The 25,504-nt window shown below is 39.1% G+C and overlaps 2 protein-coding genes and 1 long non-coding RNA gene across 5 annotated transcripts; 1 reads left to right on the top strand and 2 right to left on the bottom strand.

The window, feature by feature from the left end:
* The first annotated feature begins 239 nt into the window (after positions 1-239).
* On the top strand, positions 240-2,741 carry LOC124855324. Its single transcript, XR_007035062.1, has 2 exons — positions 240-1,353; positions 1,939-2,741. It is a non-coding gene; the product is annotated as an uncharacterized LOC124855324 (long non-coding RNA).
* srrm1 (serine/arginine repetitive matrix 1) lies at positions 2,585-17,380 on the bottom strand. 2 transcript variants are annotated; one of them, XM_047345082.1, is made up of 17 exons: positions 17,250-17,380; positions 16,567-16,656; positions 15,170-15,292; positions 12,424-12,594; positions 10,435-10,529; positions 8,915-9,124; positions 8,638-8,829; positions 8,397-8,516; positions 8,082-8,290; positions 7,916-7,996; positions 6,829-6,915; positions 6,484-6,619; positions 6,272-6,358; positions 5,710-6,183; positions 5,437-5,617; positions 3,472-3,645; positions 2,585-3,393 (listed from the first exon to the last, which is right to left on the bottom strand). In XM_047345082.1, exons 1-17 carry the CDS (start codon positions 17,268-17,270, stop codon positions 3,388-3,390), a joined length of 2,457 nt encoding a protein of 818 aa, XP_047201038.1. In that variant the 5' UTR covers positions 17,271-17,380; the 3' UTR covers positions 2,585-3,387. The 2 variants fall into 2 exon arrangements, with proteins under 2 accessions (XP_047201038.1, XP_047201036.1); XM_047345080.1 differs by having other exon boundaries at positions 2,585-3,374.
* A 384-nt stretch (positions 17,381-17,764) lies between these two features.
* tdh2 (L-threonine dehydrogenase 2) lies at positions 17,765-25,473 on the bottom strand. Of its 2 annotated transcripts, none has more exons than XM_047345477.1 (9): positions 22,909-25,473; positions 22,609-22,815; positions 21,986-22,028; positions 21,842-21,912; positions 21,598-21,747; positions 21,331-21,503; positions 20,035-20,125; positions 19,672-19,941; positions 17,765-18,586 (listed from the first exon to the last, which is right to left on the bottom strand). In XM_047345477.1, the coding sequence occupies exons 2-9, from the start codon at positions 22,799-22,801 to the stop codon at positions 18,441-18,443; spliced, it is 1,137 nt and encodes a 378-aa protein (XP_047201433.1). In that variant the 5' UTR covers positions 22,802-22,815; positions 22,909-25,473; the 3' UTR covers positions 17,765-18,440. The 2 variants fall into 2 exon arrangements, with proteins under 2 accessions (XP_047201433.1, XP_047201434.1); XM_047345478.1 differs by having other exon boundaries at positions 17,916-18,586; positions 22,609-22,832.
* Positions 25,474-25,504: the final 31 nt, after the last annotated feature.

Raw genomic sequence — 25,504 nt, 5'->3', positions numbered from 1 at the left:
TGTCCTCAGGGATGGAGGCAATTAGAACAGGAGGTGTTGTGGAAGGCCTCTGACCCAACACCTCATCTATAAGGACAAACCAGGGCCAAGTAGCAGCAGTGGGATTTTCACTGACTCCCTCTCCTGACCCTGGATACTTACAATCCTAAAGTTAGAGGGAATAAAAGAAGAGTTGACTAAACAGAGAAACCAACAAGACTTTTAGAAATATTTTTTTATTTGTGTGTGACATGAGAACTTCTGAACAAACTTTATATTTCCTTTTCATATTGTCCCACTTTTTTTTTTTTGGCCTGCAAGGGGGTGACCTTCCCTTGTTGTCACTAATAGAGGAAAAACATAAAATTCTGAAAATACAAATGTGTATAACCATGTGACGAGCTCCATAGTTGGAAGGCATCTTTGACATCACCCTAATCTTTAGTTCCCTCCACAGATCTGTTATCAGATTCAAACCGAGACCTCTTGCTGCACCACTCCAAAACTGTAATATCATTTTCAGGCAGAAGAAACATGTTAAAATGAAAAGATTAACTTAAACCTAAATCGCCCAGGAGCATGAGCCAGTTTTGGCCTAACTGTAAAACCTTGAAGTCCTCAGAGACCTCTTCAGTCAGTGCTCACAGAATCATCTATCTCCCTCTAAAAGCCAATCTGTGGAAAATCTATTAAAAAGGTTAAAGGACACTAAAACTTGGATGGAGCCTAACTTCCTATATTTGAATGGATATAAAACACAGGTGATGGTTTTTGGGGAAAGAGACTTGTGAACAGAGAGTGGCAGTGCAATTGGTCCTTTAAATTATTTTAGTTGTACTGCTGTCAGGAATTATGGGGTATTTTTGATAATGGTTTTAAATTTGATAAACAGGTTTATGCAGTAGACCAGTCTAGCTTCTACCATCTGAGGTTGATTGCTAAAATTAGATCATATCTACCTCCTAGTGCCCTTGAAAGGGTGATACACTCTTTTGTTATGTCTAGACTGGACTACTGCAACTCTCTCTATACTGGGACAGACAATTCTCTTCTTCGTCATCTGCAGCTGGTCCACAACGCTGCCGTCCTTTTGCTGTTCGGTAAAAGAAGACGTAAACATATTACTCTATTGTTCTCTCTGCAATGGCTGCCTGGATGTTTTAAGATTATATTTAAGATTTTACTTTTGGTTTTTAAATGCTTAAATATTCAGGCACATACGTATTGGAGCTTTTAAACAAGGATGATCCCAGCAGAACTCCGAGGTCATGTAACCTGCTGCTTTTAGATGTTTCTAGATCTTGTCTTGTGAGCCGAGGAGACAGAGCTTGCTCTGATGCAGCACCCAAACTGTGGAATGATCTTCCACTCACTGTAAGGATGGCCGAAACCGTGAATGATTTTGAATCTCTTTTAAAACTCATCAGTTTAACCTGGCTTTTAATTCTAGTTGAGCAGACGCATTAGGCTAGTTTTATATTTAGTTTTAATTTTTCTTTTAACCGCTCTATTAGTTTTATTATTGATTTTGTATTTTATGTTTTTACTTCTTTGGCGTGTAAAGTGCTTTATAAATAAAGTTTGATTGAGAACTTAACAGCATTCAACCAGTTTGCTTCTTAACTTTGGAACCAACTTCTTGAAAACCTGAGATTTGCAGAAACTGTTGGCTTCTTTAAATCAGAACTAAAACTATAATTGTGGATTCCCCATTAAGGTCAAATATGAATTTGCTTTAATTTTATTATGTCTTTATGTTTGCATGTTAATGTTTTTTTATGTGATGCTTAAATTTGGGTTGAAATATGATTCATATCTGGTCGAGCCAATATGGGGTTTCTATACATATTTTGGGTAAATTACATACTTTTCCAGACCAAACTTTCCAGAGTTCCGAGTCCTTAACCTCGCCTTAAAATATAAAACACTAAAATTCACTTTTTGTTTCTACAATGTAAGGTGCAAAATCAAGAAAGTCTAAAGAAGGGAGGCCTATGGAGGCAAAGAAGGAAGGATGTGAGGAGACACACAAGAAAGGAAGGAGGGAACAAGAAAGAAAAAAAGGGCACAAGGAAGAATGCAAGGAAGGACAGAAGAAAGGTATACATGGAAGACAGAAATTATTTGTTTTCCTTATTAAATTTTTGTTCTGGAGTCCCTGAAATATATTTCTAGCAAGAAGAAATGGTAACTTAGACATTTCTAAATTCAGCTTTTACAAGTAAAATAAGATTTGGCATGTGGCTTTATTATAAGACGCGTCCTTTTTACTTTTAGCTAAATTTTATTTAGTTTGAATAATCTTGAAAAACCTGAAATAAAGAAAATCAGTCTCATCTTAAATGTTTTAAAAACTGTTAAATTGTAATTAAATACACGTGGGTTTCTTTTAAATACGACTTCCTGATCTAAAAATATTTTAAGCTGCTTTATATCAATAATCACTTATTGCAGGACAGATAAAATCCCCAATCAAACAATTAGGCAACAACCTTTCATAACTACAGTAGCAGTGCTTGTTTTACACTGTACAAACCTAATTACATTCTTTTAGTAGATAAACATGAGTGACAGAATTCAGTTGTAAAGAGAAAAGGTTACGCTGTGTCTTAAAAAAAGTTTTAATTCTGAAAGGATGACAGGATGACTGGAGAAAAGGTTACTAAATACAAATCGTACACTATAGCAGTCCCACAGAAATTAGCTCAGTTCAGGGGTATCAACATAAATTGCATATTAATCAGCTCAGAAAAAGAAATAAAGCCTGTATCACATCAAATTGCTTCAAATTTTCATATAAGTCAGAATAAAGCAGGTTAATCCTCCGTTAAGTTAGAATATGAAACAGGATGTTTTGTTAAAGCCTCTTTAGGTGCACACGGCTGTGACACAGCTTCCACTAGTAGAAGGCATTAGAAACAGTAACGTATTGTATGGTGTTATTTCCCTACCCTCTTCATATGGTCAGTGGTCCATGCACATCAGACACACTCACTGAACATGCAATCATTTCTCAAATGACCTACTTTACATCAACATATACCATCAACCTGCCCAACTCAAACCTCTGAAATTAAAGGATTTCTCAAAGTATTGACAACAAGTTTTACAGTTTAGATAAACTATCAAATGGATCAATTTATTAAAGAAACACACTCTCCAGAATGTACCAAACCTGTAAAAAGAAACGAGATTCATGAATCAACAATTTGTACATTCTAAAGCTGAACCTAAGATGATGACAAACATCAAAAGTGAAAGGAAAACTCAAAAGTTTCTTGTTCTCAGGACATCTCTGATGGAGACATCTGGGCCTTCCTCATCGAGCGCAGTGCTTTTTCTCTGAGGTGCTTTTCCAGATCATCTAAGCTGTCGTCAACTTCGCTCTCAGATTCCTGCACAAAATCATCAAATCTTCAATGAAACTTAGCGAATATAATTTAGGAGCTATGCTATCACTGGTGCGAAAAAAAGCTACAAAAAAGTCTTTACCTTTCTGGAATCACCGTCATCTTCTGCAGCCCGGCTCTCCTGAATGTCACCGGTCACAACGGCGCTGCTTTTCTCCTTCTTATGCTTCTTGTGCTTTTTGTGCTTCTTATCTTTCTTATGTTTCTTTTCCTTCTTCTTCTTCTTCTTCTTGCCACCACCATCAACATCTGAATTCTGCAAAAAACAACAACAGATTTTTACATAATACAATTAAATGTCACATATTTCATACGTATAAACTATGTTAACGGTTTCCCCTCCATCAGTTCCTTCTGCTTACATAAATTCCAGTACAGGTGCATCTGAACCAATTAGAGCATCATCGAAAAGTTAATTTATTTCAGTCTTTAAATGTAATTGTTACTCAGAGAATTCGATATGGAAGAACAATAACAACAAAAAAAACATTTTTAATAAAAAAATAAAAAGTATGTGCATGTCGTGTATATTAAGTGCACTCAGTGCTTGGTTGGGGTTCCTTTCACATGAATTACTGCATCAATGAAACATGCCATGGAGGCAATCAGCCTGTGTTGTTCTGCTGAGGTGTTAAAGATACTCAGGTTTGTTAAAATAATCAAGATTGCATTTAATATAAATGCAAATAGAAAACAAAATCAAGTCAAATCAAAATGAAAACAAAGTTGGCCATTTGTGTCTGACCAAGAAGACGCTCCCCTTTGCAGAGGCTGGTCTGAACAATCATAGTTTGGACCCAAAGCAGCGAGCAGCTGCCAGACGTTTAAAACTCCACTAACATGGCAAGCACACCCGGAGAAGACTGCTCTAAAGTATTTTGCCTATGAGGCTGATGAACAACCCTAATGTTAGCTGTGCCAACGATTCAGAAAGGTAAGTAATGCTCCTGTATCTGTAACAGTGAAGTTGTAAGCATGTCAGACTGCACAAGTTAACTTGTCTGCTTAAATATTAACTCCTTAAGAACGGCTCCATTGGGCTGTCAAGTCAGCGTTTCCTCACTGAGCTAGTGCAGAGTCCAGAAGGTACAAGGGATGCGGTCTACCGTGGCTACATACCAGAGTAGGAATACGTTCATAAGCAAACAGTCAATTTCTCTTTTATTTATCAGACAGAATCCTGTGCCTTCCGAAAAGGTTCCTGCAGTATCCAAAATGGTATCATGAATCACATTTGAGATCTTCGTATCGTGACAACCGTATTTAATACTGGCCTTCAGCTCATCTGCATCATTACCTCTGGTGTCTCTCATCTTCCTCATGACAATACTCAGCATGTTCTCTATGGGGCTTAAGTCAGATGAGAAAGCCGAGAAATCAAGCACAAAGACACCATGGTCATTAAAGCAGGTACTGGTACTATGTGTCGGTGCCAGTTTCTGCCGGAAACTGAAATCAGCCTCCTCATAACGCTCGTCAGCAGAGAGAATCGTGGAGTGGTCTAAAATGTTTCTGGTGGACGGCTGTGCTTATTTAAAACTTGATAAAACACTTTGGACAAACACCAGAAGATGACATGGTCTTGGAGGAACTCACTTTTCCTCAGGCAGCTTGGATCCAGTGCCTCTAAACTCTTCCTCCAGATGATTTCCAACTGATATACAAAATACTCTTCAGTCTGAAAAGTGGAGTTTGGACCATTAAGTACTCTTTCTCCTTACCCCAGTTAGGATGTGTAATCTCTCTTATTGAGGAGGTACACTACTTGCTTTTTCAGCAGTGAAGGGTTCTTGAGGAGGGTGTCAATGACTGCTGGACAACGATCAAATCAGCAGTAATCCCCATGATTATAGAGGCCACAACATAAAATTAACCTCTTTATTAAAATTCAGTTTTGACAAATTGGTCTTAAAATTCTTAATTTTAAGAGAAACTGTGTTTCGGGTTTTTGTTTGCTGTAAACATTTAACTTGAATATAATCAGAAAAACTGAAATAAATTAGCTTTGATATTCTAGTTTATTGCGATGCAGTTGTACTTGACAAACCTTGCTTGGCGACTGACTGCCAGAACCACTACTAGCCTTTTTGGCTGGGGGTGGTGGTGGTGACCCACTCGCAGATCGGGAAGGTGGAGGAGATGCAGAGGCTGGATGTTTCTGAGCTGCAGGCTGAGGGGAAAGTGATCTGGATGATGCTCTCCTTATAGGCTTTGGACTGGGAGAGATTCTATCGAAAACGGACAGAAATTTAGTAGCAAAATATTCAGAGCAATGACAAATATCAAATCTGCATCTCGTGGGCTGAAGTTTGTTCTTTACCTTTTGTTACGTGGCTCTGGGGTGCGAGACACCCTACGGATGAGCTTACTGCTGTGTGGAGGGGACTGCTGTCGCCGCTGGTTGGAGGGAGACGTGCTGGAGGAATCAAAGCGTCTCTTAGGACTAGTGGATCGCCTAACAGGGCGACCGCGGTTTGCAGGTGATGGGGAGAGGCGTCTGGCAGATCCAACAGGGGATCGAGTATCCCTGCCTGGCCTGGCAGAAGGTGGGCTCCTCCTGTGTCTCGGGGGAGATGTAGAGGAGGGAGGAGACCGTCTCCGCTGAGTGGGAGAGCTTCTACGTTTAGGTGACCTGGAGGGCCGTCGCTTGGGGCCTGGAGAAAAGCGTTTTGTGGGTGAACTAGACATCTTCCTCTTCTGTGGAGGCAAAGGTGAGGGGCTGTAGCGACGCTGGATAGGAGGAGAATAGCGTCTGGGGGACAGAGACCTACGACGGGGAGGTGGAGAAGGAGACCTGAGAAGAAAAGCATTCGTAAAGAAAAGCCTTTCTGAACTGTTAATTTGTAATGCTCTACATCACAGTGCCAATACCAGGAGTATACCTGCGTCTAGGAGGGGAGGGAGATCTACGACGCCGTGGAGGAGAAGGAGTGCGGCGCCTACGTCCAGGAGATGGAGAACGTCGCCTCCTGAATGTACAGATGCATACCAAAAAAAATAAAATCGCACATTGGGTAAAATCTGAAAATGCTATGGTGAACAATTGGCAGTTAAATAAGTTTTTAAAAAGCAAATATTAAGCTACACATCCAACCTTGGGGAGGGATCCCTATGTCGTCTACGAGGAGAGGGTGTACGGCTGCGTTTCCTCCTTACTTCGCCATTTCTAGCACCAGGCCTTGTTGTTGACTTCTTTGGTCCTTCATCTTCTGAGGAGGAAGATCCTGAATCTAAAACCAAATTAAACAGAAATCAAACTTTTTTCTTCTGACTTTATGCTTTGCTGTAAAGAAACAAAAACACCAAGGTTGGGATTAGGACACAGCTTCTAAAGTCCATTAAGACGATGGAGGCAAGATGACAGAAAGAGACTCAGTTAGAAAAAAGGGTGGTGGACAGGGGGGGAAAAAATAACGTGGAAAACAAAACGCTTCTTAACCTGAAGAAGACTGTTGATTCTGCCTGCGATACTGACGTCGTTGCTGCACCGAATCTGCTGTTGCCCCTTTTTCATTTTTATCCTCCTCTGAAATGTAAAGCATTGAGTGTCTGATCAGTGTGAGCAAGGCCATGAACAGACTGCCAAGGAAGAGTTACAGAATGTACTTCACAGCGTTTACAGTTGGTTCTGGCATAATATTGTCCATTGTAACACTTTGTGAAGTGTTATTCTCCTTCATACAGTATGAATGACTGTGTTTTTGTTTATAAACCACTGGACATTTTCTGTGGCTTGATAATTTTCATTATTTCTTCTCTACAGAAGATTATTTGCAACTTTAACACATACAGAATTTTCAAACTCACCTTTACAAAGAGTAGTAGTATTATTAATGGTAAATGGCCTGCACGTGTGTAGCGATCAAGTCCCCAGAGACCCCAAAGGGCTTTACATCACAATCAGTCATCCAGTGTTAAGCTACATTGTAGCCAAGCAGGCCTGGGGCAGACTGACAGAAGTGGGGCTGCCATACAATCAGTGCCACCGTGCCATCTGACCACCTTTAGCAGTGTGTTGCCCAAGGTCACAATGACTGAGACGGTCGTAGCAGGGGTTTGAACCGGCAACCCACCGGGGACAGGACAAACCATATTAAGGTAAAATAGTAGTAGCATGCTTTAAATCATGGTAACATAGCATGCTTGCCAAAAAGCTGGTGCTGTTGATATCCCAGCACCGGCTCTGTGGTGGTCCAAAGAAAATCTCTTTGTTAGAGACCGGAGGTGATAATAGAGACCAAATTTAAGATAAAATCACAGAGCTTCGTATAATTTATTATTTGTTTAATAAAACTATATCTTTGCACAATTTGCTGTAAAGACCTGTTAAAAAATTTCACAATGTCAAAAGGCTTCCAAACCGGTCCTTTACAAGTCTAGCCCTGGCGAAGCACCAGAACTGCTTTAGAGGAAAATCACCCTTAGTGGCAAACAATGTCACATACCCAGCCGTTACATTAGTGCTTTGTAAACTCCAGGATTGGTCTAGTTTTATTTTTTTTTTCTGTAAGATAGCAAACACTTACCTGACTCAGATCCTTCAGAAGTTCTGGCCTTAGCAAAATCAGGTGGAGAATTACCCCTTCCTCCAGGTTTTCGCTTCACTCCTGAAAGCAGCACATTCAAAGTTTAAAATGCATTCACTGTAATCGTTCTCCAAAGATCTAAATTAGAGGAGTGTGAAGGTCTTACCTGATGATCTGGGGGGAGAAGGAGAGCCCCTGCCTCTCCTGGCTCGAGGAGATGGTGAGCGTTTGTCTTTTCCAACGGGGCTCACAGATGTGTCAGGACGATGGACTTGTTTTCGGGGTGGTGTGGTAGATATTCTTTTTACAGGTTTTTTAGGTGAACGTGACCCTGAGGAGCTGCTACCAGATGATGAAGCAGAACGGGAGCGCCTCCTAGAATCAACATAATTCTAATTATTTAGGGACACAAACTGAATCTAACAGACTTAATCAACGAAAGCTTTAAATATCTGGCCCTTCTGCAAAGGGTGCGACTGACCTGTGAACAGGAGACCGCCTGTGTCTCTGTCTGGCGCCAGTGGGGCCACGTCTAGGGGGACTCCTTCGACGTGGAGACATTCTCCTTCTGGGACTTGGTCTTCTACGAGGAGAGTAGGATCTGGTATAGTAGAGAGTCGAGAGGTCACCACTTTATTGTATGTTTTACATCTTTAATTCTGTTATATTTCCCCAAAGAAGAAAAAAACACAATAGTATAGTGGGTAAGTGTAAAGTTTCACCTAGACCGGGAGCGTCGTCTGCGGGAACGAGAGTGAGAACGTGAGCGAGAGCGGTGGTGGGGTCTCTCCCTCCTCGTGTCTTTTTCCCTTTCACGAGATCTTGGTCTTTCCTCTTTCTTAAGAGGTTTTTCTGGCGATGGTTCTTTGACTTCGGCTACAGAGTCTGCTTTAACTGACTCTACAACTGTATCACTGCAACAACAAAAGGACAAATAGATTTGAAGCAAGTATACAAGAAAGACGCAAAATGTGAATATTGTAGAAAATGAAGTCTTACATTAACCCTGTAGACGAAGCTTCTTGAATAACTGTCTCTGGCAGGCCTGTTCCTGATGTATCTGGCTCCTCGGGCGGCTGTGAAGTTTTAGTGTTCGACTGCATCAGAGGCAGAGGGGGAGAGTCCCCACTAACTGGGCTGGGTTTGCGCACTGGGGATCGCGATGGACTGCGTTTCCTTTCACGCTTCCCAGGTGACCTTGTCTTCCATCTGATCAGACATGCAGTAAAATAAGCTTCAATATACAGAGACAAATCCACATGTTCAACAGGGGTTTAAATTCTGCTAGACCTAAAGCGTACTTGTCTTGGACCAAATTAAGACTGTTAAATACCCCAAAGATATCTGTGTATTCATCCAGCTGAGAGACACGTTTTAAATCAGAGTTGGACAGGAGAAAGGCCAGAAGACCTGAAAAAGTTATATTTATACTCTGAGCATTAATCAAACTGTTTATCAGTATGTAATAACAAAGGGACCAACTGCTTTAGGCCAGAAGGTGCATCAACGAGAGCATTGAATGGTTTCGACTTCAGCTGCAAGAAAGAGTCTTGGTTCCAGCAACGCAGAAAGCAGTTCAAAGGTCAGGCTCTTCAAGTATACTCATCTAGTAATATGTCGTCCAAAATGAGATCTGGCATTGTCCTGCTGAAGTAATTATGACCAGCTGATGTTGTCCTGATCAAAATCAATATCTACTATAACCATCCAAAGTTTCTGTATTATAATAGTTACAAGGCCTGGGCCGCTATGAATGTCTCGCAACATAACCTTGAGGATAAATATCATGCTATCGTGGTCGTGAAACAAAAATGAACAAAGATGCCTAACATGATGGGATTGAATTTATTTCGATCAGTCAAGTAACGATTATTATTAGCGCTCCTGAAATATTGAAACATTGATTACTACAATTATAATGCTATTCATAACATTATTTTGATTTTTTTTGAACATATAAATTACTTTGATAGATGGAATCAATTCTCTCTTCTCCCACAAAGCAAGCTGAAAATTAATGACAGACCACGCTACAGACAGCATTTACCATCGGGAAAAGCTTAAGAAAAATCATGTGGTTTACAACATTTAGTAACTCAGAAGTATCAGTGATGCTGATGCAAACAAACGGTACATCTTCACAGCTTTTACAACACATGAACTGGGTGTGTAAATTATAGCTCGGAAAGAGGGCCATGAAGGGTTCTGCGTTATGCCGATGCAACATTAAAATATTGTCACTCCATGTAGTTTGTAATCATCAGGTCCCAGGATTGTATGCTCATTTCCTCTGCTGGCATCTGCTATTTTTAATTAAATAGTGTGTATCAGAAAGAAAAGAACCCCACAGTACAAGAAGAATCTAAACTATTTACCAACTCCTTTAATGATAATTTCTTAAGGTGATGAAAGATGATCATTTCTGCTAACTTCCACTATGACAATGAAGAAATTAAAAAACCGTGTCCACAAATTCAGACACCAAGCAAACGAAAGGGGAAAACACAGAAAAGCCGTACCTTCTTGGGCTCTTTGATCGAGTCCTTTCTCTTGTGTCCTTGTCCTTTTTGTCCTGGTCTACCTTCTTCAAGGAAGCAAGCTTCTCCTGTTCAATCTGCCAGACATGGAACAGGTGTGGAGATGTCTTGTTAACATGACCAATTTACAATTAAAGATAAGATTTTTTAAATACATCGTCATCTAAAGCATAACATATTGTGGTAAATTGGGTTACCTCTGACCATATTTCTACAGGAATGTTTTATCCACATAGCATTTTACAAAACTGGATCTTCATAGACATACATGATCTTTTTACTTTTATTACATGTTTAGGCATCTACTCCAATATACAGGTCCTTCTCAAAATATTAGCATATTGTGATAAAGTTAATTATTTTCTATAATGTAATGATGAAAAATGAACATTCATATATTTTAGATTCATTGCACACTAACTGAAATATTTCAGGTCTTTTATTGTCTTAATACGGATGATTTTGGCATACAGCTCATGAAAACCCAAAATTCCTATCTCACAAAATTAGCATATTTCATCCGACCAATAAAAGAAAAGTGTTTTTAATACAAAAAACGTCAACCTTCAAATAATCATGTACAGTTATGCACTCAATACTTGGTCGGGAATCCTTTGGCAGAAATGACTGCTTCAATGTGGCGTGGCATGGAGGCAATCAGCCTGTGGCACTGCTGAGGTCTTATGGAGGCCCAGGATGCTTCGATAGCGGCCTTTAGCTCATCCAGAGTGTTGGGTCTTGAGTCTCTCAACGTTCTCTTCACAATATCCCACAGATTCTCTATGGGGTTCAGGTCAGGAGAGTTGGCAGGCCAATTGAGCACAGTGATACCATGGTCAGTAAACCATTTACCAGTGGTTTTGGCACTGTGAGCAGGTGCCAGGTCGTGCTGAAAAATAAAATCTTCATCTCCATAAAGCTTTTCAGCAGATGGAAGCATGAAGTGCTCCAAAATCTCCTGATAGCTAGCTGCATTGACCCTGCCCTTGATAAAACACAGTGGACCAACACCAGCAGCTGACACGGCACCCCAGACCATCACTGACTGTGGGTACTTGACACTGGACTTCTGGCATTTTGGCATTTCCTTCTCCCCAGTCTTCCTCCAGACTCTGGCACCTTGATTTCCGAATGACATGCAGAATTTGCTTTCATCTGAAAAAAGTACTTTGGACCACTGAGCAACAGTCCAGTGCTGCTTCTCTGTAGCCCAGGTCAGGTGCTTCTGCCGCTGTTTCTGGTTCAAAAGTGGCTTGACCTGGGAAATGCGGCACCTGTAGCCCATTTCCTGCACACGCCTGTGCACGGTGGCTCTGGATGTTTCTACTCCAGACTCAGTCCACTGCTTCCGCAGGTCCCCCAAGGTCTGGAATCGGCCCTTCTCCACAATCTTCCTCAGGGTCCGGTCACCTCTTCTCGTTGTGCAGCGTTTTCTGCCACACTTTTTCCTTCCCACAGACTTCCCACTGAGGTGCCTTGATACAGCACTCTGGGAACAGCCTATTTGTTCAGAAATTTCTTTCTGTGTCTTACCCTCTTGCTTGAGGGTGTCAATAGTGGCCTTCTGGACAGCAGTCAGGTCGGCAGTCTTACCCATGATTGGGGTTTTGAGTGATGAACCAGGCTGGGAGTTTTAAAGGCCTCAGGAATCTTTTGCAGGTGTTTAGAGTTAACTCGTTGATTCAGATGATTAGGTTCATAGCTCGTTTAGAGACCCTTTTAATGATATGCTAATTTTGTGAGATAGGAATTTTGGGTTTTCATGAGCTGTATGCCAAAATCATCCGTATTAAGACAATAAAAGACCTGAAATATTTCAGTTAGTGTGCAATGAATCTAAAATATATGAATGTTAAATTTTCATCATTACATTATGGAAAATAATGAACTTTATCACAATATGCTAATATTTTGAGAAGGACCTGTAGGATTCTCCAAAGCACTGAGACAATCCGTTACGAAGATGATCACCTGTCTCTGTCGGATTTCTTCTTTCTTTTGTTCCAGAAAAGCAGAAGGGATGCCAGCAATGTTCTCCTGAGCACTCAAAAGCAGGGGCCACAAGTCTTTCATGAATTCTCTGGCATTCTTCCCATTGAGGAACCCCGTCAGGTTGATCTGCATCATCTTGCTATCAGGGTGCTGCAACACAAACATGAAGGGGAAAAAGAAACAAATATGGCCGTTTAAATAATTGAAAAGAAGACATTTAGAGGGAGGCAGAGCCCCACAAACGGGGTATCCTGCCTTCTAACCCTGACTAAACTATTCCTGAGGTATAGTTAGCCTTATCAAAATATGTACAGCTCTGAAAGCAATACTTAACATCTCAGGACTTCATTATTAGAATTGGAAACAAAAAAATATTGATTTACTCATACTGTATTGTACTCACAATCTCTTGGAACTGAAAATGTGAGTTAGCTGAGGGGAGACATATCTAGTAATCTAACAAATGCATGCAAAAAAAAAAATGCAGTTTTAAAATCTTAATTACATCAGGGTAAACCCTACAACATTTTGAGAGATTATTTGTATTCCTCAGAGCTACCCCCACTACTTTTCATTCCTGTGTCACTACCCACCCCCATGTCTTCCAGTCTCCCCACAGTCTATACTTCTGAGGTTAAACAAGTAAGCACAATGCAGAGTGCATCAAAACCCAACACTGCAAGTACAGTTCCGGTGTCTTCAGTGAGTCCTGTGGGATCAGTGGGCACGGAGCTCCATTGGCTTGCTTCCGCCTCCCTACTGCTTGAGACTCAACCACCTTGAGCTTAATGTTATATCATTCTAAATTGCAAGAGACGAACAAGCAATAATGAGTACACAGTTACACAAAAAATCTCTTTTATTTAAACTAGACAAAATTGAGACATATCATAATCTCAACTCTATTACAGTACAGTTTCTTTCCACAATGCAAGTACTTATTTTACAGCTAGCTTTAGCACGACTCCCACACTTCAAAAACTTCTAGGGAAAAATAAGATTCAGACGTAAAACAAATGAACTAAAACTTACGCTGATGTCAAATACACATAATTTGAAATAAATACCTAAGAATTTGAACACTAAACAAGGCCAGTTTGCATAGATGCTTGCAGCAGGTATTCCAAGGTTTAATAAATATATATTTATTAATTACTTGAGTTTGTGCGTCACACTGAGCTTCTATTCTTAAAATCAAATATGTGTCTGCAATAACCAGCCAATATTTAGGCATCACAGGAGCTTTGGATCTATTAAGAGTATATTATGAAAAAAAAAAAAAAAAAAAAAAACATGACATGTTTCTTGTAACATATGAGGGGAAAAGTATGCCAAAACGCTTGTTCCAAAATGAGTGTAAGTCAGTTTTGTATCATACCTCATTTCTCTAATTCCCGTTTGATAAGGCACAAATAATAAGCTGTTTTTATTGAATGTGTGTGTTGGTAAGGTAATACTAAGCTGAAAAGTATTGTTTCTAGTCGTTAAAACTGTTTTTTGCTGACCTCCAGTGGTTGAAGTTATCAACTTGTTTCCTTACAGTTACCTGTAATGTTTCCATCAGCATTTTATTTTTGATTTGGAATTTGAAGATGTGCATTGAAAGGTTCACAAAAAAGGACAAATCTACCATAAAACAAAAACAAAGCAAACAAAACAAAGAGACTTGTGGAAGTTTTTGCGTTTTGAGAAACAAAAATATGTAAGAACGGACAGGAAAGGTTTTGACAAAGAAAAATGTATTTGTCAGGCGAGTTATTAATTATTATGGCCTCGACACATGAAATCTCAATAGTGAAATTATAGAAAAAGAACAACATTGCCAACAGAAACAAGATTGGCTTTTAATTTTTCTGCAATTTATTTCTTTCATCTGAGGTATTATTTTAATTTTACACAAACTGTTGGCCATCCCTAACAAACTTTACCGGCTCTAACAACACAAATGCACACATTTCTTAGGCAAAATTTCAAAAGTTTACTTTAGTTACTGATTTGACAATTTAGATGGAAACTAAGCTGCTGCAAGTTGTGGTTAAAAGTGCAACTGAATAAACTTCAGACCTCACCCTACAGAGATTAAGGTGGAACTTGCAATCAGGGGGGTCAGTGAGACAATACTTTTCAGTTTTAGAACCGGTGAAAAAATAAATAAAGATATATTATGCCAAGTAACACGCTACAGATTTTACCTTTTCTTGCATTATCCTCTATCTTCTGTAACATTTAAATATGAACTCAGCAGCCTAATTATGAACTATATATAAACACGGACAGTATGATTATGGCACTGTTCAGTTTTGTCTTTCACTGGCATGATATGGATGATCCCTATATACAACTCACCTCAAAACAAACACTGCATCATGAAGGGAGAGTTGGGCTCAGAGACTTTGGGCTCAGGAGAGAGCTAATTAGATGTTGGTGCTATACTTCTGATGCAAGGTATAACATCCATATTGGTTCAGGCCTTTTAAATCATAAATCACATCATCATTAGAAGACTGCTGAATAAAGGCATGTTGTCACAAAACAGCAAAACATGGTAATTTAACACAAATCAGATTTAAACCAATTTTTATTTTACCCATTCATTTTTTAGTGACACTAGGATCTGCAAATATTTCTTCATGTCCCTTCATGTCTACTGGCTAAACAATACCCTCAATTTAACAACAGTTACATCAATAAAAAAAAAAAAAAAAAATTAAGACAATGATTTTACCTTCTCTTCAAGTTGGTTGAATATGAACTCAATGACCACATCATCCTCAAACCCCAGAATCTCAGTCACACGTTGAGTAATCCATGGTTTGATGACTTCTAGGTTCACTTTGGTCATGTCCACCTAAGGAAAAAACAAGCAATTATGTAAATATACAGCAAACATGTGTAAAGAAAATACTGTAAAAGAAAGAAAATGTTTTCAAGTAACAGCAATATTGTAATGCTGATCTTGCAGCCACCATCTTTTATTTCTTTTACTATTCTTTGTGGTCAGGAGAAAGAGCTTTAGAAACCCTGCTCTTTTTTTGCAATTATTAAAGGAATATCTTCTTCCATGGGTTGTTTCATAGCAACCTTTTGGGTTGGAGTCATGTGAAAGAAAATTACTTTGATAATAATGATGAACCTCTAACTGATGCTGTTTGCAAACCCCCAAAACTGACGACAAATGCTTTGTTTGTGCTTCAATATCTGATTAGCTTTAGTTGTTGTGTACTGTTCAGCAGTGCCCTGCAATGGACTGGCTACCTATCCAGGGTGTGCCCCCCTCTTGCTCAATGGCCACTGAGGATAGGCAGCAGTCCGTCTGCACGGATAAGCAGGTATAGAAAATAGATGGATGTTCAGCGGTACAACTGCACTATCTGGTGTGTCATAACAAAGTACCATTCTGATAATGCAAGAAAACGGGTCTATTTATCCTTTCATGGGGATCCTTTTATGAAACAAAATAATCTTGTTATTTTTATTTTCTCAACATTATGTCACTTCTGCCTCTACAATGTTGTGCTCTCTGTATCGCTCTCAACGCAGTTCCGCCCTGGCGCGCAGAGTGAGTCTTCAGCTGTGCACGCACACAGTAGCCATAGACTGTGCCGTAAAAGATGTCGCAATCACCTGCAAAACAAGCTGGAATATCTCTGTTTTTTTAACATCCCCAGAGTTGTGAGGATAGCAGCACCAACTCTCCTGAGCTGCCTAAGAATCAGCTAGAATCTACATGTCACCAGGTGTCAGGTTTTCACCAGGCTTCGCTGTCAGAGGGGAAATACTTCCCCTGGCTATACAAGACTGCTCTTGGCATGTATGTAAATACATATACACTACCAATCAAAACTTTGTGGACACATTTTCTCATTCAATTGAATGAGAAAGTGCGTCCAAACTTGTGGCTGGCAGTGTATCACAGATAAAGATAGAGAGGAGAGAAACGTATAAAGAAAACAAAGCTGCACATTTTGTAGATAACTGATAAATGTTTTAATATTTGTTAAAGTGTTTTAAATAACTGTTCAATTGTGCTGCGCTTACAATGATTGATGTGTTAAATTGATTAAAGATCTAGATGGTACGAAATAAACATCCATAATAATAATACATCCTTTTGTCACCCACCTTCTTGTCCAGGCATTCTGCAAATTTCAGCTGCTTCAGCAGTTTTTTCTGCTTGTTGCTGAAGCGGTTGTCTTGCTCCGCACTCGTACCCTAAAAAAATAACAATAAAAATAAAAACAGGTCAATATAATTTATTTTTCAATCCGGGTCACACATGACGACTGGTTGCTAAATCAACAAAATGAAGATGATAGTTAACTAGTAGTCACCACACTAACAGCAAAGTGGGAACATTACAGGATATTATTATGCAAGTAGTCAACAGGCCTGTGTAAAATTTATAATTAACATCAGCGCAAACGTGTTCGTGAATAGCTCGTCGAAACATTAGCGACGCACCGGCCAGGCGCCATCTTAAGCCAAGGTCTGGACTAATTCCTGAAATAATATCTACAAATGACCTATACACATTACAGACCGGCATAAAACATTTAATGATAAACTAATATAACAAATACTAGTTCTATAAACACAAAATAATTCCTCGAAAGGGTCAGTTCAAAGAAAACCCTCAACGAAATCCCCAAATTGTTTGACAGCAGTTGATAGACGAAGCCATAACCACACTGTATGGCCTCCAAGCTAAACACACGCGCCTTATTCACGCCAAATATCATAAATATATCAACATACAACGAAACAAAATGGTGATAACGTAATATAGATTTCTTTAAAGCTCTTACGCGGAAGAATCCCGCGTCCATTTTCGTTGAAATATGATTGTTTCAGTCGCAGTGGAGAAAGACGTGCGTCGCCCCAGTAAAACTCGAGTGGGAAGCCGGATGAAGCGTCTTCCCCCACAGGAAGGAGTCGGTACTGCAGCTAGAAGAATACTTCCTATTTTGTCTGAATGTTGTTTTGGAGAACCAAGTTGCAAAAGCAAACCTATACAAATTCGCACGTTTAAATATTATTTACATTATTGACAATAATTAATAATAATAATAAAATTTCACCTTTTACTTTATAATATTTGTGCTTAGTACAAAACAAATTTTCAGACATTTGTGCTGCTGCCTTTTAAAATAAGCATAATAGTTTCCTTTTAATTTCCACATTTGCTAATTTACTTTTATAGACTTTTAAACAGAGTGAGTTGTCAAGTTTATGTTGTTTGAAAAAGTATTTATTTTTGGTATTTTTTACATTTGACTATGAAGCATCATCCTTATTTTTATGGTTAGAACAAAACACAATATTTTGGCGGAAAACATTTTTATTATTCGCATTATGGTTCAGTGTACACCACATGTTTCTACACTATTATTCAAAGTGTTTGATAATGGTCATTCAAGCACAGTTCTGGCAAAAAAATCTAATAATAATAATCTCCAGTCATAGATACTACATCCAGCCTCTAGTAATTTTATTTTTGATATCATAAAAGAGTTTTTAAAAAGACAGCCAGAATGAATGTGGTAAATACAGTCCAGAGATGGGTGAGCAGACATTTCAGAAGGTTCTCTCATACAACAGATTTATCTAAAGGTTGCAACTGGTCCATTGTAAAAAAGACAGTAACTGATTGTTGTGTTGATGCATGCAGGAAAAATGACATTTAGAGACCTCCTTTGTTTGAAAAATAACATGTTTTTCTGTTTTCTATGGCAACTTTCTCCTGTGTAAAGTGATTTTTATGACATGACAAAGAACACATGTAAAGAAATGCTTTAACAGTATATGATTCCCTGAAGTAGACAGAGACATTTAACTTTGCATTGTAATTTAAAAAGGCTGTGACTCAGAGTTCCTGGTAAAACACACAATACTTGTTGATGCTTTGGCAAAGTGAAGTAAAAGAAAGCTGTTTGTAAATCCAGGCTGAAGAAAGCCAGTGGTGAAACATCTGTCTCTTGGCTGCTGAGAAGGTACTGCTAGCTGACCAGAAATCCCTCTCTGGTCCTCTTGTCTCTAACTGAAAGCAGCATGTCTGTCACCAGCTCCTCGAGCCCGAAGGCCGGTGCCCAGCCCCAATCCCTTCTGGCGTTGGAGTCATCGAATCTCACAGGCCAGCTGTCTGCTGCAAGGTAACACAAAACGAAAACATCAGTTAGAACATGTTAGCTTGGTAAATAATGTAACCATCTAACTTCGTTACTCTCATCTCGTAACAGAACCTGTGTACCTGAGCTATTGGTACCATAAACTTTATGCACTTTCTTTGTTCTCCTTTTCCACTGAAAGTACTATTCACCCATTGCTTCTACAGGTATCTGTGTCACTCCTGTACAGGACCATGATTAGTCCATTAATAGTGGTGCCATTGAGTTTGTACACCTTCTCTGATATTCTTTTCCATAGAAAGTACACCTACCTGAGTGCATTTATGTGTAGCAGTGAGACTTTCCTGGACAGGACCAATGATGGAGTTATTGCTGCTATTAAAATTGTGTATCCTCTTTGTTTTTTTTTTCAAACAGAAACTACTCCCGGCCTGTTGTTTCTGTGTTTAGCTGTTTTCTTTTCTGTAGAGAGTCACCAACAGATCTATTGGTACCATTAACTTTGTGTAGCCAGTTTGTTTTTTCTTTCCTACAGAAGGTACTCCTCTGTGTTTTTTTCTGTTTTATCTTTCTGTCTTCCCAGCCTCCACTTGGTCGCAGCAGATGGCAAGTCATACCGAGTGTGGTTCTGTTGCAGGTTTCTTTGTATTAAAAGTGAGTGGTTCCCCTGTACTATCTCTACATGCTTCCTCAGGATGAGGGACTGCTGCAAAGTCAATGACTCATTGTAACCGTTTGGGTTTCCTTAGATAGATGAATTGTTTTTTTTCGACTAACATTGAATGATCAGTTGAATTGCACATGGTTTTATAGAATATATCGAATTTGACTCTATATAATTTATCTGAATCTGACAACACAATTGGGATGTGCTGGAATAAATTATGTTGAATTGAATCGGATTGTAAATGTTTGCACATGACTGGTTTGCATTGTAAAGTGCCTGTAGATGACATTTGTTGTGAATTTGCACAATATAAATAGGTTAAAGTGAATTAAATTAACACATCTAAATGAGTTGGTCAAATAACCTTTTGTCAGGAATATAAAAACAAAACCGCCTGCATGTAACATTAAGTTTACATGGCAGTAACAGTCATACCAATTGTCTGGCGGACTGAATCTGGATTGTAGGTGACTTTCAGGTGCGGGAGATGCTTGCGAATTTCTTGGGCCACCTCCTCTGGGGTGAAGCTCATGGCAGCTATGTTGTAAGTGCGTAAGGACAGCTGGCAGTCTGGAGTTTGCATAAACTCTACAGTGGCGCGGTGGCAGTCAGAGATATGCATCATGGGAAGACGTGTGTCAGGTCGCAAGTAGCACTCATGGTGACCTGTGCTGAGAGCATCGTGGAAGATCTGAACAGCATAGTCTGTAACAACATAAGTCTTAAGGTTTTAGTTAATCACATCTAGCTTATCACAATGGATTTACATTGAATATGATTTTTTGAGGAGAGAAATACCTGTGGTTCCTCCACCAGGAGGAGTGTTGACTGATATTACACCAGGATATCGCAGGCAGCGGAAGTCCAAGCCATATTTATGATGGAGATACTTAAGAAAAAATGTCTTAGTTTGTTTATACCATTACATTGACTTGCAAAGGTATTCACACCTCTTGAACACTTCTACATTTTGTAACATTACAGGCAAAGACCTCTATTTATTTTACTGGGATTTTATGTGATAGATCAAGACAAAGTAGAGCATCAGCACATTTTGCATTTTTTACACTTTAAAACTGTGTTTTTAAGTGTGGCATTAAATTATATTCTGCCCCTTGAATCAATACTTTGTAGAACCACCCCCTGTTGCGAGATACTGTTTGTCTATACCAGCTTTGCACATATACAGTCAAATATCTTTTTGCCTATTCTTCTTTGCAAGTACCTTAAGCTCAGTCAGACTGGATAAAAAACATCTGTACACAGCAATTTTCAAGTCTTGCCAAATATTTTCAAATGTATTTAAGATTAGACTTTGTGCGGGCCATTGAATATCCTTTGATCTAAAATATTTAATTGCAGCTTTGGCTTTTCTTCCAACTTACCACCTTCTTCCACACGTTTGCCATGTTCCCTACAGGAGCTTGTTGTAAACTATGAAACTGCCTTCTTGTGGTTTTCTTTCAACATTAGCTTTCTTTTTGCTGTTCTTCCATAAAGGCCATATTTGACGAGCACATAATTAATGTTTGTTCTGCTGACAGAAACTCCTACTAGAGCCGTGGATCTCTGCTGCTCCTCCAGAGTTACCACATGCCTTTTGGATGCACCTCTTGTTAATGCTCTGTTTGCTCAGCTTGTCAGTTTCAGGGGTGTTAAACTCCAGTCCTTGAGGGCCGGCGTCCCGCAGCGTTTTGATGTGTTCCAAGTCCAACACACCTGAATCAAAAGGCTGAATCACCTCCTCATGAACTCAAGTTCTACAGAGTCCTGCTAATTACCTAATTATGTGATTCAGGTGTTTTGACAAAGAGACACATCTAAAAGTTTCTGGAGTTTGACACCTGTGGTTTAGGTGGGTGGCCATGAATTAGCAGATTTGCAATTGTAACACTTTCCATTTACAGATGATAGACTGAACAGAGCTCTATTAGATGTTCAAAGCTGGAGATATTTTATAATAACCTAACCTATCCCACATCTGTCTTGTAACGTCAGAAAATGTGCAAAAGCTCAATAAGCATGAATACTTTTTCAAGGCACTGTATTTTATCACTACTATATCCAATTTAAGCTTTTGTTTAAAAATCTTACCTCCCCCATCAGTTCACCATGCACTTTGGAGACACCATAGATGGTTCTCGGACGCTGGACACAGAGGTCAGGGGCAGGGTCACGTGGAGAGGAAGGACCAAACGCTCCAATGGTACTGGGGACAAAGAGACGAAGGCAGTTCTCCAGGGCCAGGTCTAGAACATTGTGTAGACCTGGAAGGGCAACATAAGCTCAGACATAGGGAGCTTGAAACCTTGATGAGACCTAAAAGGGTGTTACATGTAAATTTTGAATATTAAAACAGACCTGTGATGTTAATCTTTCGTGCTAAAGCCACATTAGCCTCACCCACAGCACTCAGCAAAGCGCTATAGTGGACCAGCCAAGTAATGCGGTTATTTACGATCTGTTCTCTGAGGTGTTTGTAGTCCAGCACATCGGCATACACAAACGGGCCTAAACGGAAACCAATGAGATTTAGAAAGTTAAAAATGAGAAACAAATTAATGATAAAAATATTTCAGAAACGGCAGAAATTACTTTTCCTTACCACTGGCATAAACATGTGATGGGGGCTTCTTGATGTCTGACAAGATCACACTCTCTGGCCCATACTGGTTCCTGGATATTGTTACACTTCTCATGAAATTCAAATTGCAAACATTAAGATGTAATGCATTTGTTTAGAACTCACCTCAGCATCTGAGCAAGCCCCACACCCAACTGCCCCAAACCACCTGCACACAGAGACATTTATTTATTTGACTTCTCAAGAAAAAATATGTATATTTCTTTTACATCAATAAACATTTTGCTGTAATAGCATTTAGAAAACATACAAGAATGAAATAGACAAAAAGTGGGGTTTGTTTGTGCCAAGGCTTTATTCCAGAACAAAAAGTCACCCAAGGCTATTATTCTCATTCCTTTCATCTGAAAAACACTGTCTGTTCCCACTCTATTGTGATGAATCAAAAGGGGTCCTGCTGCAAGTGCAGATTGAAAACAAAGTGCACACGTCTCTTGTACTCTGCTTCAGACAGCAATTGCTCAACAACACGAGCCCTTTATCCTTAAACCGGCACATTTCTTCACATGTAACTGCATGTATCTGCTTAGAAAAGGTCTGAGGAATACATCCTCACACTTTGGTCACAAGATGCCCGTCACCAAGACACTCCACTCTCATTGTAACAGCTCATGTCCAATAACAGTAAACAGAGGAAGAAGGTAGAAAACATCTGTAAGTTCAGAGATGTTGAGTCTCCACCAGAGATAAATACTTCTGAGCAAACAAAGGCTGGAAATTGGTTTCACCTGTGATGAGCACACGTGGATTCTCCTGAGAAGTATTAGCGTTGCTGGACTCCATATTGTTCCACCTGCTCATCCTTCTGGGCCAAGAACTGAAACTGCAACTGGGCTTATTCTGCACCCTGCTGAGACAGCCTCGGCACAATAGGCCCAGTAATTCAGCCGTGGGCGTACCTACCCAAACACCAGGCTGCATGTCCAGTAGCAGTCCTTAGGAAAGAGCCAAACTGCAACTTGATTAAATCCATTACTTCGAAAATGATAACTGTGTTTTTACATATAAAAAAAGAATACACAAATTACCTTTATGCTGACAAATTCAGAAATCCCAGACAGGTGATTTTTGATCCAAAGTCAAGTGATGCAACACGGTGGATCCACAACGATTCCTCAAAATTAAACTGTAAAACGAAAGCTTGGAAGACTGCATTTGTGTGTGCCAGAATCACTGTCTCAAATCTCCCAGTAACCACTGCATAAGCATGCAGATGTAGAGAGAGATATGCTGGGCGATGTGGTTCTGGTCCACCTTTGCGTAACCACAGCGGCCTGTGCCTCCTGACTGAGCTGGACTACAGTCTCCAGCTTGCAAAGCTCCGTGTGGACAAACATGCTGACTTGCTGTGCACAGGGATTTGTATTGTGAAGACTGTTTAGCTGAGCTTAACAGGACTGGGAGGTGTGTCAGTCATATATCCTTCCACTATACATAATGTTTGGTTATATACCCCTTTCATACATGAATTGTAATAACCTTACTTAGGTTCCCCGCAAATGTTTTCATTCATCTTTAGGGATTACCAAAATGATATTATTTATTTTGCAGGTACCTTTAAAAATGTTTTTCACTTCCACTAAGGTCCACAACAGGAAGACTTTGAAATATTCATGAGAGAAAAATAATTTAAGGGTATATAATTAGAACTGTAAAATAATAAAATCCACAACATATCCTACCCTGTCCTACTGTTGATATGTTTATTTTAGGTCTTCTTCTTCCCCCCTGTTGAACTGTGTATTTTAAAATGAAAATTTTTGCAAAAAAATATTGTTTATAGAACTGAATAAACAGGAAATAATAGTTATCTATAAACTGTCTACACATATAAAAAAGCAGAGGAAACAAGACTAACACACTGAAACAGGCTGAGCTTAAAGTTGTCTGATGTTTTAACCTTCTTATGTCTTAGATCTCTGTCAATGGGGCATATCTTCAGCTTCCTCAAAATCCTTTGCTACTTCAGCATTGGCAACTCCTTCAACTTCATCAACTCCACCATCACTACATCTGGTACCCCATCCCTTGTTTTGTTGAGATGTTCATGTGCTCTGATACAATCTACTGCTAGGTCTTTATTTTACAGCCATATGAAAAAAATGTATGAAAGCCTGAATGTTTTCTAATATAATTGTACATTCTGGTATATAGGATACATTTCAATGTTATTAAGAATTTAAGTTTTATAAATAAGTAAAAAAACAAAACATGTTTGAAATTTTTAGGAAGATGTAAAGAAAAATGTTATTTCTGGTGAGGAATTTATGAAGACTCCCCTACATCTATTCCCACTTAAAACAGTTAAAATCAACAGGTGTATCTTATCAGGTGCACATGAATGTCCTTGCTCAGCATTTTGAAGGAGGCTTACCATATTTAAACGTCTAACAATTAATTTAGAGTTCAACTGGCTTTTAAAGTAAGAGTGAACACCATAGTGAGATCAATGGTGTCAGAGGGCTTCAAAAATAAGGTTGTAATAGCTTTTGAGGCTGGTAAGGGATTTAAAGAGATCACAAAAAAAATTAAAATCATCTTGAACATAGTCCATTAGCACACAGAAGCCACAACCTGCTCGAGTGTTGCTTTCCAAGCAAGTTCAGCCTGAAAGCAGAACACGAGATGATTAAAAAAAAGTCTTCAAAAACCCCAAAATGTCATCAAAGGACCTACAGCAGTGCTCTTGCTACTATTGATATGAAACTACATGCTTGTATAATCAAAAAGGGACTGTAAGGGTTTCATTTTGTGGGAGTTGTTCAAAGAGGAAACCTTTGTTCTCTAAGAAAAACATGAAGACCAGCAAAGATACAGCGTGTATCAGAGGGTAGAAGTGTAATACCAACTAAGAAAAAAACCAAAGCAAACAGAACTGAACTCAAAACATAACATACCAGTAATTTCATCAAATGGGAAGTCCTAGCTAGAGTCAATGCCCAGTTCTTGATCTCAAACTTTCCTCTGCCTGATTTCAGAGACTACAAAAACCATCTCCTGAAGTTATTTTAGCCGGAGGAGGTAACAGTAGCCATTGGGACATAGTGTGTGTCAGCTTTTTTACCAGAGCTAGAAAATGCAATTAAATACCTTTCTTAAAAATAAAAAAAACAGGTTTGACATCAATTTCAAAATTTCTTAGTAAAGAACTGTTTATTTAATAGTGTGTCCTAATTTGTTACTTCAACTGTAATTACGGTACTCCAGTTCCTTTTCTTGCCGCAAAAAATTAACACTACTAAGGTATTTTCAACTATTAACAGTATTATCACAATGGCCAAAATTTCATGTACAATACTGCCAGTGATGCATGATGTCCACTTTAAAGGGCAAATGATTAATAAAAATTTAATCCCAACATAGGGTCAATACCTTAGAATTTTAAAACATATTTGTTTTTACACATAAACCCACATTAGGGGCCAATGTGTAGTATGATGAAATGGCTTATATGCATGTATGCCATCAGCACCCACACGTGCTGATGGCATACAAGAAACATACAAGAATATACCTGTCCACTTAAAACACAAAAAAATATATTTCATGAACATTTTGTTAACGTTTAATTAAGATATTTGTTCTTATATTGTACTAATGCAAAGGATTAGGCAGGTATTTAAA

Source organism: Girardinichthys multiradiatus, chromosome 19 (assembly GCF_021462225.1).
Source record: "Girardinichthys multiradiatus isolate DD_20200921_A chromosome 19, DD_fGirMul_XY1, whole genome shotgun sequence".
Classification (NCBI taxonomy): Eukaryota; Metazoa; Chordata; class Actinopteri; order Cyprinodontiformes; family Goodeidae; genus Girardinichthys; species Girardinichthys multiradiatus.
Note: the sequence above shows the minus strand (reverse complement) of the source record. Positions and strands in the feature narration are given on the sequence as shown.